Source organism: Antechinus flavipes, chromosome 6 (assembly GCF_016432865.1).
Source record: "Antechinus flavipes isolate AdamAnt ecotype Samford, QLD, Australia chromosome 6, AdamAnt_v2, whole genome shotgun sequence".
In the NCBI taxonomy this organism is placed as follows: domain Eukaryota; kingdom Metazoa; phylum Chordata; class Mammalia; order Dasyuromorphia; family Dasyuridae; genus Antechinus; species Antechinus flavipes.
This window is the reverse complement of record NC_067403.1, coordinates 228030933-228055168: the sequence shown is the minus strand read 5'-3', so window position 1 is coordinate 228055168 and position 24236 is coordinate 228030933. Positions and strand designations below refer to the sequence as shown.

Below are 24236 nucleotides of genomic sequence, written 5' to 3'. Positions count from 1 at the left end.
GAGTTGTGGCTGGAGAATCAGATCCAGGAGCATTAATTACACAACCTCTACGGGCCCGGCACTGCGCTAGAAAATTCAGAAATAAAACCCAGGCCCTTCTTTCGAAGGAAAAATATACAGAAAAAGCTAGAGAAGATGAATCGGGGATCTAAGAAATCACAAGTCATAAGGCACAACGATATAGAATACAATAAGAGTAGCTGAACAAGTCCAGGGCGGAAAAAACCGGATTTCTCCCAGTAGATCGTAAGCAACCTGAAGGTAGCTCTTTCCTTTGGGCCTGGTCTAAACGCAGTAAACTTCAGCTGAGAGACAGGGCTCTGAAAAAACTGGAGCGGACCAGGAGCGAGATAAGAGAGGGGGCGGAGATTCGACGAGGTGTGAAGCTGAGAGGAGGTTGGGGGTGGGGGTGGGGCAGAGAATTGAGAACCCGGATTTAGATTTTGGGGAGCAGGTTAACAGGAGGTAGGGACCAAGCAGCTAAACTGGGGAACGCCGTCCAGCCAGCGGGAGGATTGAACACCTGCACTTGGGGGGTGGGGGGGGACGCGGGAGGGGGGGGGGAGGGGAGAGAAATGGAAACCTCTCTAAAATGGGCAGGGAGTGAGCTGCAGACAAATGACGTGTACAGGGCGGAGCCAGCGGCGTCTCAGCCTTTTTAAGCCTCGGGTGAGACGTCGGGGATAGCAGTTGAGCGGAGAGAAGGTGGTGAGCCTCGTCTCTAGCCCTTCCAGTGCGTCCCAGCCCGACTAGCCTCCCTTTCATGCTCTTCTGGGTTGCGGTCTTCTTTTTCCAGCCCCAGTGCGGAGACCGCGCTGTCTGATCTCTCTCCTTCCTGAGACGGGCCCGTCCCGTCTCTCTTTTCTCCTTCCTCCTCCTCTCGAGGGGTCATCTCAGGGCCGTCCCGTCTCTCTTTTCTCCTTCCTCCTCCTTTCGGGGTCATCCCGGGGCCGCCCCGTCTCATTCTTCTCTTAGTCCTTCCTCCTCTTTGCTGTGGATCAGCCCGGGGACGCTCCATCCGATTCCTCCTTTCCATCCTTCCTCCTCATTCTCCCGCCTCACCCCCCTCCTCCCGCCTTCCCGCAGCTTCAGGCGAGCATGTCAGGCTTCCCCGGAGGGCAGTACTATGGGGCGCGCCCCCGCTCGGGGCGGTGCGCTAGTTCGCCACCGCCCCTTGGGCGTGAGGGCGTGTCCTGGGCGTGTCCTGGGCGGGGCGTGTGTCCGCAGCCGGGGCCTGGCAAGATGGCGGCGGCGGCAGCTGCGCTGGGGGCGGAGGAGCCCGAGCTGTGCCTGGAGTTGCTGCCCACCGACCCCCTGCTGCTCATCTTCTCCTTTCTGGACTACCAGGACCTGGTCAGGTAAGAGAAACCCCTGGAGGGTATGTTGAAGCGGGGAGGAGGGAGGGCCCGGGGCGCAGCCCGCCCCTCCCCCCGCGGGAGCTGCCGCGGCCCAGGCCTCCGCGGAGCGCCGTCCCCCCGTGATCGTGGGGCCCGGGTGGGGGGCCAGGCGAGGAGGAGACTGGGTCCGGCAGCCCCCCGGGGCCCGGTCTGCGTCAGTCGCGGCCCAGCAGACAGCGGCCCGCGGCGATCTTGCAGGCGAGACAGTCCGACGCCCCCATTCTGCAGATGAGGACACTGAGGCCTCGACAGTCGGGGCCTCTCAAGGTCACGGCGCTCGGCCTCCGCAGCCCCCAACCCCGGGATCCTGCCGCTGGCCAGCGTGCGCAGGACCCCCCGAGGCAACGATCGTTGGTCGTTTTCTGTCGCGTCTCCCGGGGCAGCCCATCCCCTCCTTACCGCCCCCAGAAGCCCCAGCAGCCCCCCCATTAGCCAGCCCCCCCGGGGCCAGCCCTGCAGAGGCTCCATCCACGCAGAGGCTCCATCCACGCGCCCCTCCATCTCTCCCCCACCCCCACTGGATCCGGCTGGCAATACTGCGTCCCTGTCTGGGCCTTCGGGCCCGCCTCTCTGCTCAGCACTTCCCCGAACTCTGTGAGGTCTCGTTGAACGCAGTTAGCCTATGACCTTGGTCCTGCGGGGCTGCCGCAGGCTGAGCTGGGGACGCGCACCCTGGAGAGCTCCCCGCCCGGCCAGACACCCTCCCCCCCCTCCCCCGGGGCCTCCTGAAATTCACCGGCTCCTCCAGCCTCCTGGAAAAACGGGTCTTTTTCACCCAGACTGCCAGCCACTCCCAGGGTCCGGCCTCCAGTCCCTTCCCCTTCGGGCCTCAGTTTTCTTATCTGCAGAATGGTTGCCCTTATCTCCCCCCTCGATTCCCCCACTTTACTGTGGGTCAGCTGCCCAGCGCTCCTTTCGCGCTTGGGGGGGGGAGGGGAGAAAGCTTCCTGCAGAGTGGTCTGCATACAGCCCAGGTCGATTGCTTTAGCAGCCCTAGACCAAGGCCACGGCCTTACTGGCCAGCCGGGATCCATGCTGAATTTGGTTCGTGTTTCTAAAAACTAAAACGGGGTGAAGGAGAACAAAAGGCTTCTAGGAGATGTGAAGCAGGGTCAGCTCCTTTTCTGGGAGAGGTAGTCCTAATCTAGAAAGGGGTCAGGGAAATTTCTCCCGGACTTGGTCTCTGCTAATGATGCGATAGAGGAAAATTTCAGGCTGGCACCTTACATCTCTTTCTTGTCCATTGGGCCAGGGATGGCCTCCTCCGGTCCCTCTCTCCTGTTACCTTGTATCTTTTTTGTGTATATGTGAGTATGAGCTTCTTGAAGGCAAGGCCTCTATTTCCTCTGATTCCTGATAGGATTTAGAACTGGAAATAACCATAGAGGGCCTCAAGTCTTGTGATAAGCCCAAAGAGGTTGAATTAATTGGATTGTGTTCATATAGGGATCCATTAGCAGAGCTTAGATTTATCTCGCTCCAAAATCGATTATTATTGTCTGTGACAACATGCTTAAGATAATTATATACAAAAGAAATGCATGGAAATGAATTTTGCTACATATTATTTTTATTGCCCCCCTCCTACCTGGGACCACAAGCTTCATTTGCTGCAGTCTTCAGTTTCAGAATTGTTGGTGCACCTCTTTTTCCAGATTCCTGTTTTTAATCCAGAGCTCCTTGTTTTTTTTGTTTGTTTGCTTTTTTTTTTTTGTCAGAGTTTTGAGGTCTGTTAGAAATCAGTGGTGGTGATAATGACAGTAAGAAATGTTATAATCTTTGGTGCATTTAAGCAACACTGATGTGACACTTGTGGATGGATATCCATGAAGACTCATGCACTTGGCTCTGTAGCTGGAATCTGTTAAGAGTAATTGCCACAGTCAAATTGGGTTTTTGGCCCACATCTTTTTTTTTTTAATTTAAGATGAAATTAGACCAGGATGGATATAAACACACACACACACACACACACACACACACACACACACTGTACCAAGATGGGCTATGGTCCTTGACTGGCAGAATCCTAGCAGAGAACTGCTTAACCTTGGCCTTCACTGTGTTCTTTTACATAAAATTGAGATTCTCTCCATCACAAATGGAGGAAAATTTCTTGCTATCAAGGCAAGTATAAAAAAGGTATGTTTTGTAGACGTGTCATGATTTAAATTTCATTTCAGATTTCAGTTTGTTAATATATGGGGTTCATTTAACACTGTACAGGTAATTCTGCTAGCAAACATGGCTGTGTTTTTTTTTTTAAGTTTCACACAATTAATCACAATACTGATTTATGTTGCAGCTGTAGCTGTGTCAGCCGAAGATTAAACCAGCTATCAAACCATGATCCTCTCTGGAGAAGACACTGCAAAAAATACTGGCTTTTATCTGAGTAAGTATGTGGGGAAGAGAAATAGGAATCACATGATAAAAAGACAAGCAAAAAACCTCAGCCAATTTACAGCTGGTTGAGAGGCCATTATAATATCCTCTTGGCACTGCCTGTTTTGCCTATCTGTAGTCATAGGATCATAGATTGAGAAGTAGGAAAAAAGGGTCTTAAGAGGCCACCAAAGGCCAAATCTCAGGGAGAAAAATAGACTGAAGGGCAGATTAAATGGTGTCACAGGACTAGTAAATATCTTGAGTCAGGACTTAAAGAAACCAGGCTTCTTTCTGAAGGCAGCTGTCTACCAGCTAGCTATGATATACATTAGATTGCTGATATATTTGATTACAACTGGTGTGTCTGTTCTACTTAATAAGACAGAGAAAAACCTATCCCTAAGTAACACTTACCATATTAAATGTTTGTAGTTTTAAAAGATGATTTAAGATGCTCAGGCTAACTTCCCTTGTAATTTCCTTAGTGAAGAATTTATTTACCATAGGTCCAAAGGCTGATGCAAATACTTTTTTTTTTTTAAGCTACATTATCCATCATTGATGACATAACATATCACTGTTTTTGCATGTTTCTGGAATTTTATCTCCCACATTCTTTCCCCTCTGATTGTGCGGGTAAAAATGTGAAAGCATTTGGAATCCTGTGTTTTTAACCTAATGTATTACTATGATTTAATTTAATATTATTTAATCTGTTAACATATTCCAATTTTAAAAAACCCCATATGAGCCTAAATAAAATGTCCAGGTAGCTGGTAGTATGTGTACTCATGATATTTCACAGGATTCTCAAGTGCTTATTCTTGGTCTGTTTAGGGCAGAAAAAACGCAGAAGAACAAAAGTTGGAAAACTCTCTTCAAAGACACTTATATTGATCTGGGAAGATATATTCAACATTATGCTACTCTAAAGAAAGCCTGGGATGACCTGGAAAGATACTTGGGACAGAGGTGCCCAAGGATGATCGGATCTCTGAAAGGTATTGGGAATGTTTCTATACATTTATTTTTCATTGTTGAAGACGCTAACCCTTTCAGTTTTATGTTTATTTGTATCCTTTTATATCAGTCTTTCCTCATTTTTAGGGAATGTACCATTCCATCTCCATAGTCTACTACCTTGTCAAAAACTATAGAGAGGTGACCTTTCCTGAGGCTTTCATTTCAATGTTCTTCTTGTTTATACAATTATAGTTCTATACACTATTGTCCTGGTTCTGCTTTCTTGACTGTGCTGCATTTCACACAAGTCTCCCCCTTCATCGATTCTTACAGTCAACAATATCCCATTATATTCACGTGTCACATTGTACAGGGGGGTCTCAATTTGCTTCCAGCTCTTTGCTGTCCCTTCCTTTCCCCTCCCAAAATTCTGCTATGAATATTTTGGTGGCTATGGAACCTTTCGGGGTTTGGACTTTTGGGGAGGTATGCCCAGTGGTCAGATCCACTAGAGGTTAACTTGAGGAATTAAGTCATATATGAGGAATTATGTTTAACCTTCAGCTTTGACTTGGAGTCAGTAAATGGGAAGCTGATAGTTCTGTGAAAAGGACACACTCTCCACTCTAATGCTAACATTAGCATTTTGGCATGACAAGGCCGGTTTTGGGGGTAGAACAAGCAATGATAGTCCTGCACCAGGAGACTAGAAAATGGAAATATGGGTTAAAATAATAGTTTCCTAAAAGGTGGAAAATTGTATTTCCTTATACAGATGAGGAAAGTTTGTGTGATCTGACCAGTCACTCAGTTAGCTAATAGTAGGGCCAGATCTTCCAAGTCCAAATTCAGTGGAATTTATGTAAAAACTTCTCTTCTTTTTAGGCTATATAAATAAGATTTTGAGAGGTCAGCCATTATTATATATTATGTTTTATATATTTGTATATTATTGTTATTTTTATCATCCTCTTATTATAAGAGCTAACATTTGTATAGGGCTTCTAGGCTTCCAGAAGTGCCTAGCATAATCCCTATTCCAGCCCTCACTATAACCCCCATTTTTGTGGATGAGGGAACTTGAGCAGGTAAATAAGTATCTGAGAAAGTATTCATATTCAGGTTTTCCTTGTGCTTAGGCCCAGTGAGCCATTTTGCTTTTGTCTCCTACTGCTCTTTAAATGATGTCCAAAGTCATTCATGCTTCATAACATTGTTTCAAATGCTTCTCATTCTTCAGAGCAGGTGACACATTATCTAGCGGCTTGAGAACATTTTATTCTCCTTAGAATACAAGGCTCATTGGCCAAACCTGGTGGTTCTCTTGATAAATGATTTTGAATTGGGTGAAAGGACAGTGGATATAAAATATATTCTCTCAACTTTTTAAATAGCCCCTGTAGAACCTTTTGAGGTAATTAGGTGGTGCAGGGAATAAAGCAGGAATAAATCCTGACTTAGAAGTCAGGAAGACTCATCTTCACAAGTTCCAACATAGCCACAGACACTAGCTGTGTGACTTCAAGGCTCACTTTACCCTGTTTGTCTCAGTTTCTTTATCTGTAAGATGAGCTGAAAAGGAAATGACAGACCACCCCAGTATCTTTGCAAAGAAAATCCCAATTGGAATCAGAATCAGACAGGATTGAAATTACTCACAATCACAAAGAATTTAGCAAGAGTAAAGGATGACATGTGGGCACTATACCAATTTCCTGTCTGTCACAGACTTCCAGTGCATTGTCAGATCCTCTGGAGGAGAAGGAGGAGAAGACGAAGGGCTGGTCCAACTATGCCAGTGGTTCTCAAACTTTTGTTTTCAGTATCTTTATCCTATTAACAATTATTGAGGATCTCCTCAAAGAGTTTTTGTTTATCTGGATTATATTTATAGACATTTACCATATTGGAAATAAAAACTATTTTTGAATTTGTAGACCCTCTAAAAGGATTTCAGAGATCCGCAGGATTCTCTAGACCATACTTTGAGAACCACTGATCTATGCCATGGATGTGTTATCAGAACCATCAAATTATAAAAACAAATTTAGGGCATTTAAACAGGAGAGAGAGGCTCAATTTTAGCCCTTTCCCTGTTTTGGAAGTATTTAAAAAAAAAAAAAAAAAAGTAAAAGCAAGCATATGGACTTGGCCTCTAGTTTCCCTTACAGAACCCTCCTCCTCCGCCCCTCTCCCCCCCCCCCCCCCCCCAGCCCAGTTTGGTAGAAGTGATTTTATCATAAACCTATGTTGCCCCCAATAGATAGTGACTGAATCTAGCAAGATCTAATCTGGTGCTGGTGCTGGCCTAAAAGGTGGGTGCCATGACACTGCCTTAGATCTGTGAGATTAAGAAGCTGGTGGGTAAGGGCCTGGTAGATTTCCTTTCTTAATGCAGAAGTTCTTTTCTTTAGTTTTTCCGTACTTAACCTTTTAAAGCATCTTAAATACTTAGGAATCTAGAATTTTAATTGGGGAACTTTAAACAGAATTTCTTCCTTAAAAGCCATCTCCTTTACTAATCTTTCGAATTATTTTCCTTGCTGTTTCATAAGAGGGGCACTACCTGACAAACCACATTTGGGTGGATAAAAAATACAAAATAACCACACCATTGCTTCTTATCTGCCAAAGAATTTAGACATATAAATTTATTTCGATGGGTTTTTAGATTTTTCAGTTCTTCCTAATGAGAGTTTGTGGTTAGGTGAGGTGATTTTTCTATTCTCCTGAATATCTTAAACAATTCCACCAAAAGGCTTTGGAAATTTGTTTTGGTTTTCTAAAGCTAAGCTCCTGATCCTTCTTCTCCTCATTGGAATCATAGACTCTTTTGTGTCACTGTTCCTTTCTGGTAATAAGCAGGTCATTTGATTGCAGCTGGGGGAAGAAAAAAAGTTTATTTCATAATAAATGATGGTATGAATAGGGACATAAAAATTAATTGCTTAGAAGCATGGAGGCTTTTAAGGAGACTTCGCATTATTAATGCCATAGAAGAAATGAGCGATATAATAATCATATGGAATTTGGGATCATAGAGCAAAGGGAAAATCATTCAGAAAAGCTTTACTACTCAAGGCCTATGAGCATCATCTTGAATATTAGAAACAACCTAAGGTGGGGTATGTTGGAAGAGAACTGGGGTATCCTAGAAATGATGGAAGAATCCTTATTCAGGATCCCTCAGAATTCCTCTGACCAAGAGCACTAACAGTCTCCCCTCCCATTTTCAGGACAGCATTTCTCAGTGTTCCAAGGTTTTGTAGTGGAAAGAACACCAAGCTTTGTAAGAGCTGGATTTGAGTCTCAGCCCCAGCACTCAATAATAATAATAATAATAATAATAATAGTAGTAGTAGTAGCTAGGTAGGAATCGTCCATCTTAAGAGTGATAATATGGTTCCAGATCTTTGATCCTTTAATAATAAAAATCTTTTTTTTTGGAGGATGGTTTTTTTTTGTTTTTTTTTGCTTTTTATTTACAAATGTATGCATAGGTAAATTTTCAGCATTGACAGCTGCAAATCCTTTTGTTCCAACTTTTTCCCTCCTTCCCCCAGAAGACAGGTTGACCAATACATGTTAAATATGAATAACAATAATCTTGATGATATAATAATGATAAACATTATAATGTTTGGGGTTTTCTTGGCAGAGAGACTAGTGGTTTGCCATTTCTTTTCCAGCTCATTTTACAGATGAGCAAACTGAGACAAGTGGAGTTAAATGACAACTAGTAGGTATCTGAGGCCATATTTGAACACAGGAAGAAAAATTTTTGTGTCTCTAAGCCCGCTAAGTTCCTACTATGTCAGGCACTGTGCTAACAAGCACTTTACATTTATCTCATTTGATTCCTCACAATAGTCTTAAGAAATACTTGTTATTGTCCCCATTTTACAAATGAGGAAACTGATTAAATGTTAAATGACTTGGCCAATGTCATATAAACAATAAGTGTTCTTGAGGCAAACTCCAGACTCCCCAGTTTCACTAGTACTAGATACATGAACAATGAACAAATCATTGGACAGACTTTCTGACAGTTACCTGACTGTCTGTTACTCAATCTCCCCTCCTCGCAAAAAAAGGAAAGACTTGAATTGCTGGTCTTCTGATTGAAGAGTCAGCTTCATTGTTGATCAAGAGATAGTCATGAAACAATGGGTGAAGGATATGGATGCATTTTTAGCCTTCTAAGCCAATAAGATGAGACACTAGGGCCCAAAATGGGGAAGTGATCCCTCTGAAGTATCCCATTATTTGCCTACCAGAAATACAACATCCTATCTCTAGTCTGGGATCTGCTTCTCATCCTGATGCAGAAAATCTTGTTCAAATCCATTCTCAGATACTTATTTTCTTAGCTGCATGACATGGGGATAGTAGCTCCTCTAGATCCCCATGTTGTTACATGGTAGTTCTTATTAAATATACTGACCTCTCTTACTCTCTGAGGGGTTCTTTCCTCAAAATAAAGATCCTCTCCTCGATCCTGGCTCCTTCCCCTGGACCTGTTTGGGAAACTGAAGGAAATTCTAGGCTGGGCTGAATTGTACTTAGTTGGGATTTTAGAAATGCTAAACACTATGCTTGGAGTTAGTTGATTTACTCAATGAAACTAATCTTGTCTAGACTTTGGTAAACAAAAGGGACCCCTCCCTTTCTGAAGGGAACACAAATTCACTCCCACTCAGTGGTTCTTCCTCCTTTGGGATAGTAATACAATGCTTTTTTTCATTCAAGGACTTTGGGCTGCACTTTGTCCTAGTATTCTTAATTTTTATTACCCTATGCTGCTTGCTTCCAGACAAATTTTCAGCAAAATTACAAAGGTGTTGACAAACAAGCCACAAGGAGTTTATAAACAAAATTCCATTTTAGAGTGAATTCTTCCAAAATGCTGGTAAGGGGAGAGACATGTTAGGAAGAATTTTAAAAGCTGATGTAATATGTTGAACGATTATTTCTAACAAAAAAATGATTACTGATAATGTTAGACTTTTAACAAAAGTCATACATAAAAATATTTAGGCCTCTTTTCCAAGGATAGAATGATCTCCTTGGCTGGATCCTTCTCCAGATCATTCTCTAAATGAAGCTGTTTCTCAGGGTTTGTTCCTCTTTTCCCTCTATATACTGCTTCACTTGGTGATATCTCATCAGCTCCCATGGATTTCATTACCATCTCTAAGCTGATGACTCATATCTCCTGAGGCTGACCCAGTCTCCCTGTACACTTGCAATCCCACTTCCCCAGCCACCTTTCAGACATCTTTTCAGCCAACTAGATATCTAATAGACACCTTGAACTCACCATGCCCAAAACATAATTCATTTTCTTTCTCTTAAATCCTTCCTAATTCTTACCTTCCCCATTGCTATAGAGGCCACCTCCATCTTCTTAGCCCTTCTGGCTCACAGCCTAGGAGTCATCCTGAAATCCTCAGTATCTCTCACCTTCCCATATCCAAGCTATTGCCAACACTGTCTTTTTCACCTTGGAAAATCTCCTCTAGCAGTTGAGCACTGGTCCTTAATAAATGTTTGTTGATTGATAAATGGTTAGAGGACCAGTGCTGGAGTTAAGAAGACTTGGATTTAGGTCTTGTCCATGATTCATGTTTGCATGATGCTGGGCAAGTACTTTAAGCAATATGGGGAGATAATTTATGGTCATGGACCAGGTGAGAAGGTATGGAGCTGATGAAAGAAGAAAGTTATGATGGATGGGTTATCTGAGACATCAAAATGTAAAGACTGGTGCAAGGAGATTTATTGGGTCAATCTACCTTCTGTTAGCTTAAGTTTTACCTAACACCAAAGTTCTTCCACTGAAGAAAAGATGGCAACCAGTGAAGAGTACTGGTGAGAAGATAATTGAGTTGGTGACTTTCTGCCAGCCATCTATCACTAGTTGGTCAAAGCATATGGGCTGATATATCTATAAAGAATAACATAGAAGTTATGTCTGTAGTTGAGACACAATAGTCTCAACCTTATTTTTAACGTGTGGCACAGTGGGTAGAGTACCCAGCTTACAGTCAAGAAGACCTGAATTCAAATCCAGGCTTGGACACTCATCAGCTATGTCATGTTGGGCAAGTCACTGCCTCAGTTTCTTCATCAGTAAAATGAGGATAATACTTACTTCCTAGTATTAGGAAGATCAAATGATAATTGTAAAGCATTTTGTATATTTCCTGGCACATAGAACTTTGTAAATATTAATTATGTCATCATTTCTCTTCCCCCACCCCACCCCCAGGGCCTGGCTGCCAATATTATGCTTTCTCCTTGTCTGTTCTATGAGAACATTTCTGGGTTGCTTTTGGATGGTTTTCTTTGCCTTTTTTTTTTTCCCCCCATTTAATGTTTTCTCTTTTCTAGTTTCTTATCCCACCCAGCTATTCAGCCTCGGGGAATAAAGCTTAATCCAAGTTGTGTTATTAAGGTGGGAATGGGGAAGGGAGAGATTTTTATATTCTAGATAAACTACTTTCTTCCTAGTTCATCCTTTGAATTACTTCCTGTAATGTCTTCATTGACTTACTATGTAAGATATCCACACAGGTTGCCTTGGTTTATATCACATTGAGAAATCTTAATGGAGATTTTTGGATAAAAACCATTTGAAAAGTTTCTGAACAGTGTTTAAGTTTTTAATAAGAATTTACTCAGAAAAATGAAGGAAAATTATCTTGCACAATTTATGTTGTAATTTATAAATTATTTCTTAAGGTTTTCATATGAACTTGACAAAGGTTTGGATTTATGTCATTGAACACTTTGAGAAGCTGAACCTAGAAGTCCAGAATACCTGGGTTCAAGTGGAATCCTGGGGTATCAAATTTCTAAACTTCTCAGTACCCCAGAATATTAAAGTATATATAAAATGCTTAGCTTAGTTCCTGGAGCATAGTAGGTTTTTTATAAATGCTCTCTCCTTTTCCTTCCCCTCTCTCAGACCATAAATAGAAGACTAGTTAGATGACTGACTTACATTATTAATTAGAGGGAAAACAATATTTAGGAGAAAACAGATCCAGCCCATAAATTGTGTCCATGTTTACATGATTTTATCTAATATTCAGTGAGGTCAGTCCACAAACATTTACTAAGCACCTACTGTGTGTCCAGCATTGTGCTTGCTAGACACCATGAATACAAAAACAAAAATGAAATTCTTGCTTTCACAGAGCTTATATTTCATTAACAGAGACTACCTGTACACATAATTACATATAAAACAAATGAAGAATACTAGGTGTTGGGAGGGAGGGCTGAAGCAGGTGGAGCTTACTAGGAAAGGCTTCCCTTTTACAGACTTGAACAGACTCTTTCTCATTAAGGTAGAACTTAAGTTGCGTTATAAATCCATATTAGTTCTGCATAAGGTTTGTCTCCTTTGCAGTCACAGGCCAGGATCATCTAGGGAGTCATTTGTGCTCTTCCTCTGGCTTTCTGGCATTGTATTGATCTTCTAAAATCCTTCTTTTCTTATCTTTGCAGACAGTGTGGAGGAGTGTGAGCTCGATGCTGTGGAGGCCCAGATTGGGTGCAAGCTTCCCAATGACTATCGATGCTCCTTCAGGATCCACAATGGGCAGAAGCTGGTGGTTCCTGGGTAAGATCTTCTTTTTGTACCTGGACCTTTTCCTGTTATTCCTGCAGATTTAATTTATATTCCCCACTTCCCTCTATTTTATTAGCCCTTTCCACTCCTTCTGTAAGCCTTTGTGGGCTTGAGGCTCCATGGAGAGGTTACTCTCTGGAACATCAGCCATTAAAGTCCAATGTTTAGGGTTTGGATGGATCTGCTGAGGGCTGGGAGAGAAGCTGGAGTCAGGTCATTCATTCATGCCCTTGGCTACCTCTTTATCACATCAGTGAAGGAGATAATGTAATATATCTATAAAGAACTGTTTTCCTATTAAACTAGAACCTCTTAGAAAGCCTATTTTTATATCCATTCTTTCTGGAGAAGCCGCTGGGCCATTTAAACTTAGATGTTCCCATTCCATTCTTCAGCCTGTAGCTTTATCTTTGGAATCTTGCATCAGTCCCTAATCCTATCCCCAGCCTGACAAGGTACTCATAGTAGCACTAATTCGATGCTCATTGAATTGAACAGGAGAGTCTCCAGCCACCTTCTCTTTCCAGCCCAGCTTTGTCTACCTTCCCACAGTTAGCCCAAGAAACCCTGGAGAATTTCAGTTGTGCAGGAAGTGTTGGTAGGGTCACTCTCGGACCTCCTGGATTACCTTCCATCAACTTTCCCTCATTCATTTCATGAGAGATAAAGGGTTAAGGCATCATCACTTTGGGTTAACAGGTGGATCTGCATTTCAAATTCAAAACGATGGAAAGTTTTTGCTGTGGAGCACAGACTTGAGCTCATGTATCTGTCAATTGTTTGTGGCCATAGGAAATTTGTGCTCAAAATTCTAAAAGATTGATTGCCTATGTGAGTTGGGACCTTGTGTTTTTATTTTCTATTATGAAGACCCTATGTAAGGTTTGAAAGAAATTAGGTTGAGTTTAATGGATACGGAAGAGGTAAGACTTGTGAAATTTAAAGGGCTTTCTCAGTTAGTGAACGTTTAAGAAATGTTTATTAAATCAATGTATTTTAATGAAGGCAGAAGATTTAATATGGAAGTAGAAACAGTGCTCTACCCTGTAATTTCAATTCCCAAAAGCATACTCTACAGTTTGCTTAATCTTTTATTTTTTTAACTTTGAAATCATTTATTTACACAGCGTGAAGCCAGGTTAATGAGTTTATGTGATATAGCTAAATTTTGAGAAAGGCTTGATGAATTCCCTGGGACACTGAGAGGGGTTCAGTAGAACCTGGATCTCCCTGACTGGGTTCCTGCCCTTGTGTATTAATAAGTTTCGAATTTGCTATAATCTCTGAGACAATCTTTCTCTTTTCTGGGGGGAGTACCAAGGCGATGGTACTGCATGGGTCAGGAACTGCCTCCATAGGCAGGATCAGTTGGCTGGGCCTTAGGAAGATTGAACTGACCCACTTCCCAGATTTCAGAGGCAAAAAGTCTGAAAAGAAGCATTCCGAGCTAGAACAATTTCCATAGGTCATCCAGGAAAGGGGACTTGGAGGTCAGCATAAGAGCACTCTTTGTGCCTGTGTCCAAACAAATAATTCTACTTAAAGATTTCAGGTAGACTTTAAAATCCTGTGAAGGCACTTGGAGCATCATTGCCCAGCAAACTAGATCCCATATAGTACGTATTTCATGGGATTAAAACTTCATGTAATTCAGATTTTTAGTATTCTAACTGCTTCATGGATATTAGACATCGCCACACTGGTCATTTTGCAGCGTCGCTGCACATTGGGTAACCCGAGTCTGCTCAGAGATGTTATTAACTTTCATACCCGCAGAAGGTCTATAACTTGGAAACCTCTGTTTTCTTTTTCGATCCTGAAGGTTGATGGGAAGCATGGCGCTCTCCAATCATTACCGCTCTGAAGACTTGCTGGACATTGACACGGCTGCCGGAGGATTCCAGCAGAGACAGGGCCTGAAGCAGTGTCTTCCTCTCACTTTTTGCATACACACTGGGCTGAGTCAATACATGGCATTGGAAAGCGTAGAAGGCCGCAATAAGTATGAGATCTTCTATCAGTGTCCAGTAAGTAGTACTTGGTGTGTCTTAAGTGCAAGGCTTGGAGTTGGGTGCAATCTGGAGGTTCCAAGGCTGGGTCAAAGGGAGGATTGAGAAAAGCTTTTAAGACCAGAGCAGGAGAAAATGAAAATTTTTAGTAAGATCCCTTATATTTTGAAGAATCAGTAGAAATTTTTTGTTGAAATAATTGTCTCATTGATTGTCTTAGAGATACAACTGTTGACTTTTTCTTTTGAATAGGTAACTGAGTTGTTTTAAAATTGAATGTTTCAGGAGATTTTGTTTTATCTTTTTTTAAAATACCTAGACAGCATCCTAGGCGTAACAATTCAAATCCTTTGTTAACAAAAACATTTTCCCATACTTTGATTACTGCTCTTAGTGTTTCACATTTCTAATTTAAATTACCCAAAGATTTTTTTTCCCTTCAAATGTCTCCATTAGGTCTTAGTAGAATCCTTCATTAATAATTACACATGTGATTTTAACTCTAAAACCATATTTATTATTTTAAAAAACTCATATGAAAAAAATGAGAGGCAGTATGGCTTAGTCCCTGCCCCATACTGGCTTGCATGATTGAACAAGCCACAGTCCTTCACCTACTCCAGGCAACTCAAAGACTAGATTTTGCAGTGCGGGTATTCCTATATGTGAAGAAAGGGTTTCCTGAGGAATTTCTCACCAGAGCCCATCAGAAAAGAGAAAATATACCCCGGCCTTCTGGAACATGTGTACCCATAAAACTTTAGGATATTTAAAAGAAGCATGGTTTTTTTTATGGTAACACCCACATTCAGAGTATGTTTTTGTAAAACCTTAAGATACTCTGACAGAAGCTCTTGTTTAAATGGCTTTCCATTTTTTCCTCAGCGTTTTCATCTTGCCTCTTTTTCACTCTCACAGCATCTCTTTGAAATAAGAGAACTAGATGTCTCTTTTGAGACCCTAAAAGAAGTGATTTGCTCAAAGTCCTAAGGAATTAGTGTCATAGCTGGGACTTGACTCTTCAGTCTCTTCCTCTTCAACTCAGGGAACTTTCTCTTTTTAAGTTCCTAATTAATTTTAGTTAAAAAAAAAAAAGTACATCCACAGCATAGGAACCTAGACCTAACATACAGCTCATGAAAACAGGTCATTCACTGAAAGCTATGTCTCTGGCTTGCTAGTTTTTGAATGAGGTGGGCATGGGTTTTTTTTGGTCTTTTGGGGATGGGAGAGGAGTGGGAGGTTCAGGAAGGACTGGGTAGCACATGGCTCCAGGGAAGAATATATCTAGGTGACTCTTTTTGAAATGCAGTAAAATGTGATTTCATCAAAAACAATGTACCTTTTCTAATCTAGGACCAAATGGCTCGGAATCCATCAGCAATTGATATGTTTATCACAGGTAGGGGGGAAAAATGGGTATGTGTGTGTGTGTGTGTGTGTGTGTGTGTGTGTCTGGGGGGTATTTATATGGATGGATGGATAGGTGGAAGTAGCTCTACTCCACACCCAAAAAAGAATCAGTAAAGAACTATTCGTGCTTAGTTCCTTTTGAAATGTTACTTAATAGTACAAAGCTCCATTTTGGCTGTTTTCGGGAACTACCTTGCTTAGTTTGTGGAGCTGCAGTCTGCTGATGGGAATCTGCCACGAAACGTGTCTCAGTAACAGTAAGGATAGAATTATGCCCTACTGTGTTTTTTCTGTTTGCCATATTATGTTGTTTTTCTTGCCTCCCTTCTTTTTGGACCTGTATGACAGCAGCTGCTGCAGGCAGAGAACTGTCTGTGTCCATCACCAGAGTGGCAAATACCATTATGTGCCCAGCCTCGCTGGGCCCTGAGAGGAGGAGGTGGAATAAGTGAGCTCACTTCTCTGGTTGTCTGTTTTCTTCTTTATAGCTGATGTCAGCAGAAGGGAAATCTCTTAATTTTCTGGGCTGCCTTTTAAGATGTACTGCCAGTACCCATTTTTATGAATTAAAAGTAAAAGGATATTGCATCTTGAGTTAAATGGAATGTTTTCTCTACTCATCTCGAGGTTGGAGAGGTAACTTGAGGGCAAAGGCTGTCTGAGCACAGTGCCAGACACACCCAGTAGGTGCATAGTAAATGTTTGATGGAGGACAAGGAAATTGGGGTTCAGGATGAGTCTAGGCCCCCAGCTTGCCTCTCAAGAGGGACTTTGGGTTCTAAATTACACATCCTCTAGGGAGTGGGAAATAGAACCTTTGCTGCTCTGAGAAGGACTCCCTTTCCAAGTAGGTATAGAATTTACCTCTCTTGTGCTGACTCATTTTAGAAATGAAAGGCTGACTCGGCGTAAGCACACTGTGCCGCAAGCAGCCTTTCAGATTAGGCTGCTGCTGTTGCCTTAGAAACGTAGCTGCAGCTGTCCTTGGCAAAGCTAGAAAGGGGTCAGTGGGAGAAGCCAGAGAAGGGAGCAAAGGAAGTCTAAACAGGGGCTGCTTAAGAGGAAGCTCTCAGTCCCATGAGGTAAGATGAGTTAGGCTTATCCTGCATAACATAGCATTAGAGAGGAAAATAATGATATTGTATTAAAATGTGTAAAACCCCTCACTTTCAAAAAAAAAAAAAATACTGCTTGTGTGCCCCCAGTTTTGGAGAAACTCCATATAGGTTTAAGTGGAACAGTATTGGAGCTCCCAAGCAAATTCAAGTCTATTTGCCACAGTCCTGATATACAGAGCTGGACTTCCTTGAACTCCTCCAGACTTTCTGGGCATGAGAAAACCATGCATGGCAGGGCTTGGTACTTCTGTCCTTGTCAGCACTGATGCTCTAGCCAGGTTCTGTGCCAGTTGCTGGGGATATAAGTCCAGAGAATGAGCCCAGCACATCATTATATACAAGTACGTACAGAATAAATGAGGACCCCATGCACAAAGCTGTGATGGAGCGATCCAGAGAGGGCCATTGTTTCTGCTTCCAGCCCCCCTCCTCCATCCCTCTTTTTATGCCTTAATCTCGCGATAAAGTGCTTTTCATTTTGTGCTAGATTTGAATTATTACACACTTAAGACCGGTTCCTCTCTGCCTCCTCCCCTTCCCATGGTTCCCCTACCAAGATATTTTAGTGAGGAACCTCTCAAAGGAGTAATGATTGAATCTGAAAGCAAAGTATCCAAGAAGGGAGGAAGGAGTAAGTCGGTAGAACTTGGTTCTAGTAGGAGAATTAGGAAACTTGTGGTCTAGCAGCCTCTCTTGAAGAAACTAAGGCCGCATAAAGGGCAAAGGCTGGCTCAAAGATACCCATTTACCCTGAGCCAGCATTATCCTATTTTCTCTTTGCTCCTGGATCTTCTAAATAGGGACTGATGCATGGGATTGAGGAAGTCAGTTGAACTGATCTATGCACAGACATAAATTATGTTGGTAAAACCTTAATGTTTCTTTTTTTTTTTTTTTTTTTTCATATAGGTGCTTCTTATTCGGAATGGTTTACCTCTTACGTGCATAATGTTGTAACAGGAGGCTACCCTATCATCCGAGATCAGATTTTCAGGTATCTTCATATTCTTAGGTTACATCTTCAAAGACCACCTGGTTTCCTGAAGATTGTCCCTCATTTGATAGGAATTTCACCAAAATGACACAGACACCAGTAGCTAGCCCTTCAATTAGTTGGGACCATAGGATATATCTTATATAATTGATTTTTATTTAACAAAGGGACATTTGTCTGTTTATTGATCATAAATAGCAACTGCTATCTTTATAGACTTTTTACAGAATTACTAAAATGAAGGGAAAATCTGTAACTGATCTCACTTGAATATTGTGAAAATTAAAGTATTAGAGTAGGAAGGAACATATGTGTCTAGATATGTAAAATAGTTCATATGATTTTAGTAGTTTTTCTGTTCACACCACATTATTTCTAAGTTGTTCTTGTTCATCCTGACACATCCTCGTGTGAGCCCAAATCTCCCTGCCTTCTCTCCCCTGTATGTTGCTCTGTTTCTCATCATTATCATTATTATTATTGTTGTTGTACTTAAATGAGTGACTAAGGAGCAATGTGGGTGGGATATTGGGATGAGGAAGGTTTCCCTGTGACATCCTGGCTTCATGATCTCGAAGATCATGATATGCAAGTGAATTGGATTTCAGTGAGGGAGATAGAAAGATTGTTTTTTTCTTCATTCATACTTATTTCTCATTTCAAAATTCTTTATATGGGTGGGGCTGGAGAGATGAACTAGTAACTTTTTCTCTTCAGAAAAAAGAATCCCAGTTTATATATCAGTGTTTAAGAAAAACAAACAACAACAAAACTCAGACAAGATTTTCATGGACTATTTTCTAAAGTATGTGTCCTTAATATGATTTCTGAGTTCTAGAATCACATTAACACTAATGTCTTTTATAATTGTCAGTAAAATATAAATTCTGTGAATCCCAGCTCTGCCAGACAGATGAAATGGACAAGCATCTGTTTGAAAATATGAATTTTGACTGCTGAGTTCCATTTGATAACACAAGGAAAAAAACCACCCTGTTAGGATATTAATTTTTAATAAGTTACCCACTTAATCATGATTAATTAATTGGTTTTTATAATGCAGTTGAGACTTAACCCTGTATGCTTCCTCCCACATGCTACTTTATCTTGTCTCAGTTGTTCAAAAGAAAAAATTCTTTCTTGGTTTCATAGGTATGTTCATGACAAGGGATGTGTGGCAACAACTGGAGACATCACGGTGTCAGTGTCAACGTCATTCCTCCCAGAGCTTAGTTCTGTGCATCCGCCTCACTATTTCTTCACTTATCGAATCAGGTGAGAATTAGGACTAGTTAATTTTATGGTTTCTTATTTTGTCTTTTTAAGTATTGTGTAATGAAAGGGCATTTTCTGGAGGTAGTATCCATAGTATCTTGTCACTTTAGGAATATATCTCCTAATCTGTATTATCTATTTTTCTTTTTATCTATTAAATTTTTTAATCTTTTGAACTTATGGGTTTTTAATTTTTAAGAAGTCTTTTAAAATGACATGATTAATCCATGAATTTTCTCAAATTTGTTAAATGAATATTCTTGGGATGTACTCTTCTGGGTATAATTGGTATTGGTAGAAGGTTTGAGTACATTGTACAAAATTGATCTTTGTTTGTACACATCTTTAGTGCATACACACTCTTAGTATATACAATTGAGGATGCTCCTTAAGGACAAGGCTGGGCTTCCCTCTGCCTCTTTCCCTCTGACTAATACTGCATTTACATAGTATGTATTGAATGAAAAGGTTTTCCCTCTGATTGCTGATGTCTTAATTCCAGTGAAAGCTTACACTTCAGATTTGAATCTTGCTTTAGAAGATAACTTATGGTGACAGCTTTTATTGACTAGTTTTCAGGGTTTGTGGAAAGGGAGTGGTGGGGGTACCAGGGCTGGGTGAGGACTTTGCTCTTCCAATTCATCTTTGTTCCAACTGAAATTCTTAGACCTCTCTGGGGCCCTGGGAGGCTGAGTGACTATCCAAGAGTCACACAGCCAGCATGAATGGAGGTAAGTAAGCCTCATGTGAGCCCAGGTTTCTCTGCCTTCTCTCCCCTGTATGCTGCTCTGTTTCTCGGCATTATTATTGTTGTTCTACTTAAATGAGTGGCTATGGGGCAATGTGGGTGGGATATTGGGATGAGGAAGGCCTCCCTCTGACATGCTGGCTTAGGCATATTGCTTCTCAGTGCCCAACAATTTCATTATTGTGAGAAATAACAGGCAAGTCAATCCCAACCAGAAGTTTCCTAACTCTTTGAGTCTGGGGCACTCACTTACCTACTTTTGCTAATGAACTCACTATAAATATTGTAGGGCCCCATGATGGCCAACACAAATCTTCCTGACTCTTGGGTAGTTGAAATGTTTCCTTATAAAAAGATGTGTCTCTAGTGTCCTTTCTGCCCATCTTTCATGTTTTATTATTCCATTATTTTATATAGATATACATATAGTTGATCTGAAACATCCTCCATATAGGGTTTCAGGAGATCCTATTCATTTTAGCAGAAGTGACATGAGCAAATGAAATAGTTTTAACTTTGAGGTTATTTATTTATTTATTCATTGGGTACAATTCCTTTTAAATTTAAATGCTTATCTTGCCCACTTTTTCTAGGATTGAGATGTCTAAAGATGCCCTCCCTGAGAAGACTTGTCAGTTAGACAGCAGATATTGGAGAATCACCAACGCCAAAGGTGAAATCGAAGAGGTTCAGGGACCTGGAGTGGTGGGTGCGTATTCGAACCGGACATTCAAGTGCCAGTCGTGAGATTTTCTGAAAATAGAGGCAATCATTAGTTGTCTGTGTGTTTTCTGGCATTTTATGTTCAGAAACATAATGGATGGGTTTTCTTATTCTATCTCTTAGGTACAATGCAGAAAATCCCTTTATTTCAGTTTCATTCTGTTCACTCCTTTTGGGTCATGACCTTGGGAGTGATTGAGGATGGAACCAGTGCCATATTGGTCTGCTTTAATGAGTTTGATGGTTGGGAAGTAGAAAAACTAATCACTATAAATAGGTTTTATTCACTGAAGTCAGTGTTGCCAGCCCATCTTAACCACTGGTTGCTCTTGCTAGATGGATTTGGTTGCCACTTAACCAGGATTTTGCATGGGAACTTTTTTATGGCCAGTTTCTTTAATTAACTGTTTAAAGTATATGCTTATATAATCAGTTTGTTGGAAAAAATTAAGATTTTTTAAAAATTAAAAATTAAAAAAATTAAATTAAAAAAACATTTTAAAAAAGTAAGGGTGTCCTAATATTTAGCATTAGTTATGCTCTCTGTGCTGATTTTCCTCTAGATCTGGAGGACAATTCATACCTGTAGAATACTTGAAGAGAACTTCTCATTCTTAATGTAATGTTTCACCTTTGTATCCCAAGCTCATTGCCGCCTCTGTTTGTCAAAGCTAATGGCATCAGACTTCGACTTATAAATTTTCCTACTTGGTGCCCAAAAGTCTTTCCTATATTTACAGTTTTCCGTTTTTCTGTATGATACTCTCTTCCTGTGAAGTCATTGCTAGTGACTTCAGAAAGTTTCTTTTTTGTCTTTTTATAGCAACAGCTCAGTATGGTAGGCAGGGAGCTGGCCTAGGAGCCAGTCAACCCAAGAGCTGGGTTCTAGATCCTGGCCTCTGACACTTGGCTCTCAGGCCTCGAGACTGCCAGGTACCAGAGGCGCTTCCATACTCAAAATTCCTGGACCCATTGGTTGGTCCCTTGCCTCTTGGGCCCAAGGAAAAGAGCATTTCTGTTTGTGTTAATGTGCCCCTTGTTTCTCCCACAGGTGAGTTTCCCATCCTCAGCCCTGGCCGGGTGTACGAGTACACTAGCTGTACCACCTTCTCTACCACATCGGGGTACATGGAAGGACATTATACTTTTCATCTCCTTTACTACAAGGACAGAATATTCAACGTGGCCATTCCCAGATTCCATATGGTGTGCCCTACCTTCAAGGTTTCCACGACCCCACGGGTAAGCAAAGCAGGCACGGTGGCGAGTTGGTCCTTCTCAGGCCTCAGGCTTGAGAAATGTGCCCTGGCAAACCAAGAGTGGGTGGGAGGGAAGGGTCCCCCAGGGTTTGGAACTGTCAGAGCTAGGCCTGTGTCATTTATACAAGCCACCAATAGAGGTCACCCTGCCTAGTTCTTTGTTTTGTTTTTTGTTTTCCACGCCCTTTAAATCATTGGGTAATATCATTTTAGAACTAGGAGAGGCACTAAAAGTTAATCTGATGCAACATCTTTTTAAAGATGAAAAAACTAAAGCTCATAGAGGAATGGTCCTCTTTCTCTCAGGAGTTAGAAATTCCAGCTAGGAAGTCTGGTATCCCTTCCTCTCTCCTCCTCTTCCTTATCTCTTCCCCTCCCCTTCCCCTTTCCTTCCCCTCTCTCTCCTCCTCCCCCCCCCCCCCCCCAGCCCCAAATTGTGCTATTATTTAAAAATTAGTGTTTGTCCAAAATGATTGGGGACTTCACTTCACTTTCAACACACTTACATACAGTTCATTCAGTTTTTAGATTGAATTTCCTCACTGAATCTGTGACTATAATTCCACCTATGATTCAGAAAGCAGTGTCCAGAGGGTTAGGCTCTTTGCTTATTAGATACTGAAAAATATGGTTATGTTGGTGCTTTCTGGTTGGGTAAACTAAGTCTGCTGTACTAAAATGGAAGGGCTGAGAAATAAAGGATCATCTCATCAATTGATCAAAAGGATCAATTCGATTTCCAGGAAACCAGCCACGATGACTGCTCTGTGATTGAGGAAGATGAAGAAGAAGATTCCACAGATTCTGATGACTATGAAGGGCCCAGACTCGTCAACTACTCTCCAGCTCCGAGCCACTGTCCTCGGCACACCTGAGCTCCAGGTGGTTCTGAACGGTGTAAATAAATAATACATCTATCTCCCGGGCAGCAAGCCAGCAGTGGGCCGAGCTGTGCTTTCTACCAGACGTTTATCTTAGGAGTTGGTTTGGGTTTTTTGTGTTTGCTGTAAGACAGGAGGGCAAAAGAAGGCTTTTTTTTCCTTTTGTCAAATGGGAAATTTGGTCTCAAGCTGCGGGGCTGGTGTTACTGCCTTGTTTAAAGTATTTCATATTTGTAATATTTACAGAAGCTGGGTGTGTGGGGGGGAGGAGGGGAGGGTCGGTTTTTATACAAGCATTGCAAATGTAGCAGCTGTAGAAAGGGTAGAAACGCAGATCTCAACCCGCTGCCATCTTCAGTCCTGGATAAGCATTTCCTGCCATTATAAGTTGTATATGAGGAAATGCACTTGTAATCTGGCCTTTTTAGCCCGGAATCCATTGTAGGGTGCCCTCTCCTGGTATTCCCACTGGAGATACTAGGCACCTGTCGTGGTAGACTTGGATTACCTACCGGGAACTAAAAGTGGTCAACTTTCTCCCCTTGAAGACAATCCATCCTTGAATTTAATTTTAGATTAAAAAAAAAAAAAAACCCTTACCATTGCAGTAATTTTAGAATGTGGTATATAAAGCATATGCTGTGTCGTTTACTACTAACAAGAACAATCTTGGCAATGACTCACGTGGTATATACATTTGTAAATACGATTTCTGATTTTTTCTGCTTTATACACTGTCTTAACTTTGTGATAAGTGACATGAATTTTATGTTAAGCTAAATTTGTTTTCCTGAAACATGGGTTTTTGTAATTATCAGATTCTGAATTTGGAATGAAATCTTGCAGGTGTTTAAAATCACATATTTAAAAGTAACTCGGGTTTTTGATCTCATCTGTTTAATATCACATTTACAAATTTTCCTTTTTCTGTAAATTGATGCTGCTTCGCTTTGTCTTTGCTTGTCTGAAGCAGAGGTTGGTCAGATTGCAGCTGGAGCACAGCAGGCCCCATTTCTGGGTTCTTTTGGGTTGGGACCATTGTGTGAGGTGTCTGTTCTCAAACTCAGACACACACACGTAGGCTGCATCAAAGGGCATGATAGCAAAACGCTTGGCTCTTGGCCTCTGCCCCGCCTGGTCTGCATCTGGCCAGCAGGCCTCTGCTCCCAATCACCCAGCCTCTTCTCAGCCTGGCCACCAAGCTGTGTGATCTCGGGCCAGTCTCTTCTCTCTGGTGCTTCGGTTTCCTCTGTAAAGGAGGCTTTTGGCTGCATGTGCTCTTCTCAATCCTGTGAGCCTGTTAACCTCAGACTATGTACTGTGTGTAGTTTTATTTCCCAAAAGGGCATTCAGCCCACCTAGAAGACCTGGTTTCTGTCCTTAAAGAACTTACTATTATTATAATAAACAGACTGGGCTCTTAAGTTTC

The 24236-nt window shown here is 41.6% G+C and overlaps 1 protein-coding gene across 1 annotated transcript; it reads left to right on the top strand.

The window, feature by feature from the left end:
• Nucleotides 1–710: 710 nt before the first annotated feature.
• Nucleotides 711–24236, top strand: FBXO3 (F-box protein 3). Its single transcript, XM_051967065.1, has 11 exons — nucleotides 711–1358; nucleotides 3703–3792; nucleotides 4623–4786; nucleotides 12264–12378; nucleotides 14210–14414; nucleotides 15753–15798; nucleotides 17837–17921; nucleotides 19074–19196; nucleotides 20538–20653; nucleotides 21719–21909; nucleotides 22670–24236. The coding sequence occupies exons 1-11, from the start codon at nucleotides 1099–1101 to the stop codon at nucleotides 22799–22801; spliced, it is 1527 nt and encodes a 508-aa protein (XP_051823025.1). The 5' UTR covers nucleotides 711–1098; the 3' UTR covers nucleotides 22802–24236.

What these genes read in the sequence shown, in the direction of transcription:
- FBXO3 (XM_051967065.1), top strand. Translation starts at nt 1,099, where the DNA reads ATGTCAGGCTTCCCCGGAGGGCAGTACTATGGGGCGCGCCCCCGCTCG. An exon ending in GACTACCAGGACCTGGTCAG is followed by an intron (nt 1,359 to 3,702) that starts GTAAGAGAAACC and finishes TTTATGTTGCAG; the next exon opens with CTGTAGCTGTGTCAGCCGAA. An exon ending in AAATACTGGCTTTTATCTGA is followed by an intron (nt 3,793 to 4,622) that starts GTAAGTATGTGG and finishes TGGTCTGTTTAG; the next exon opens with GGCAGAAAAAACGCAGAAGA.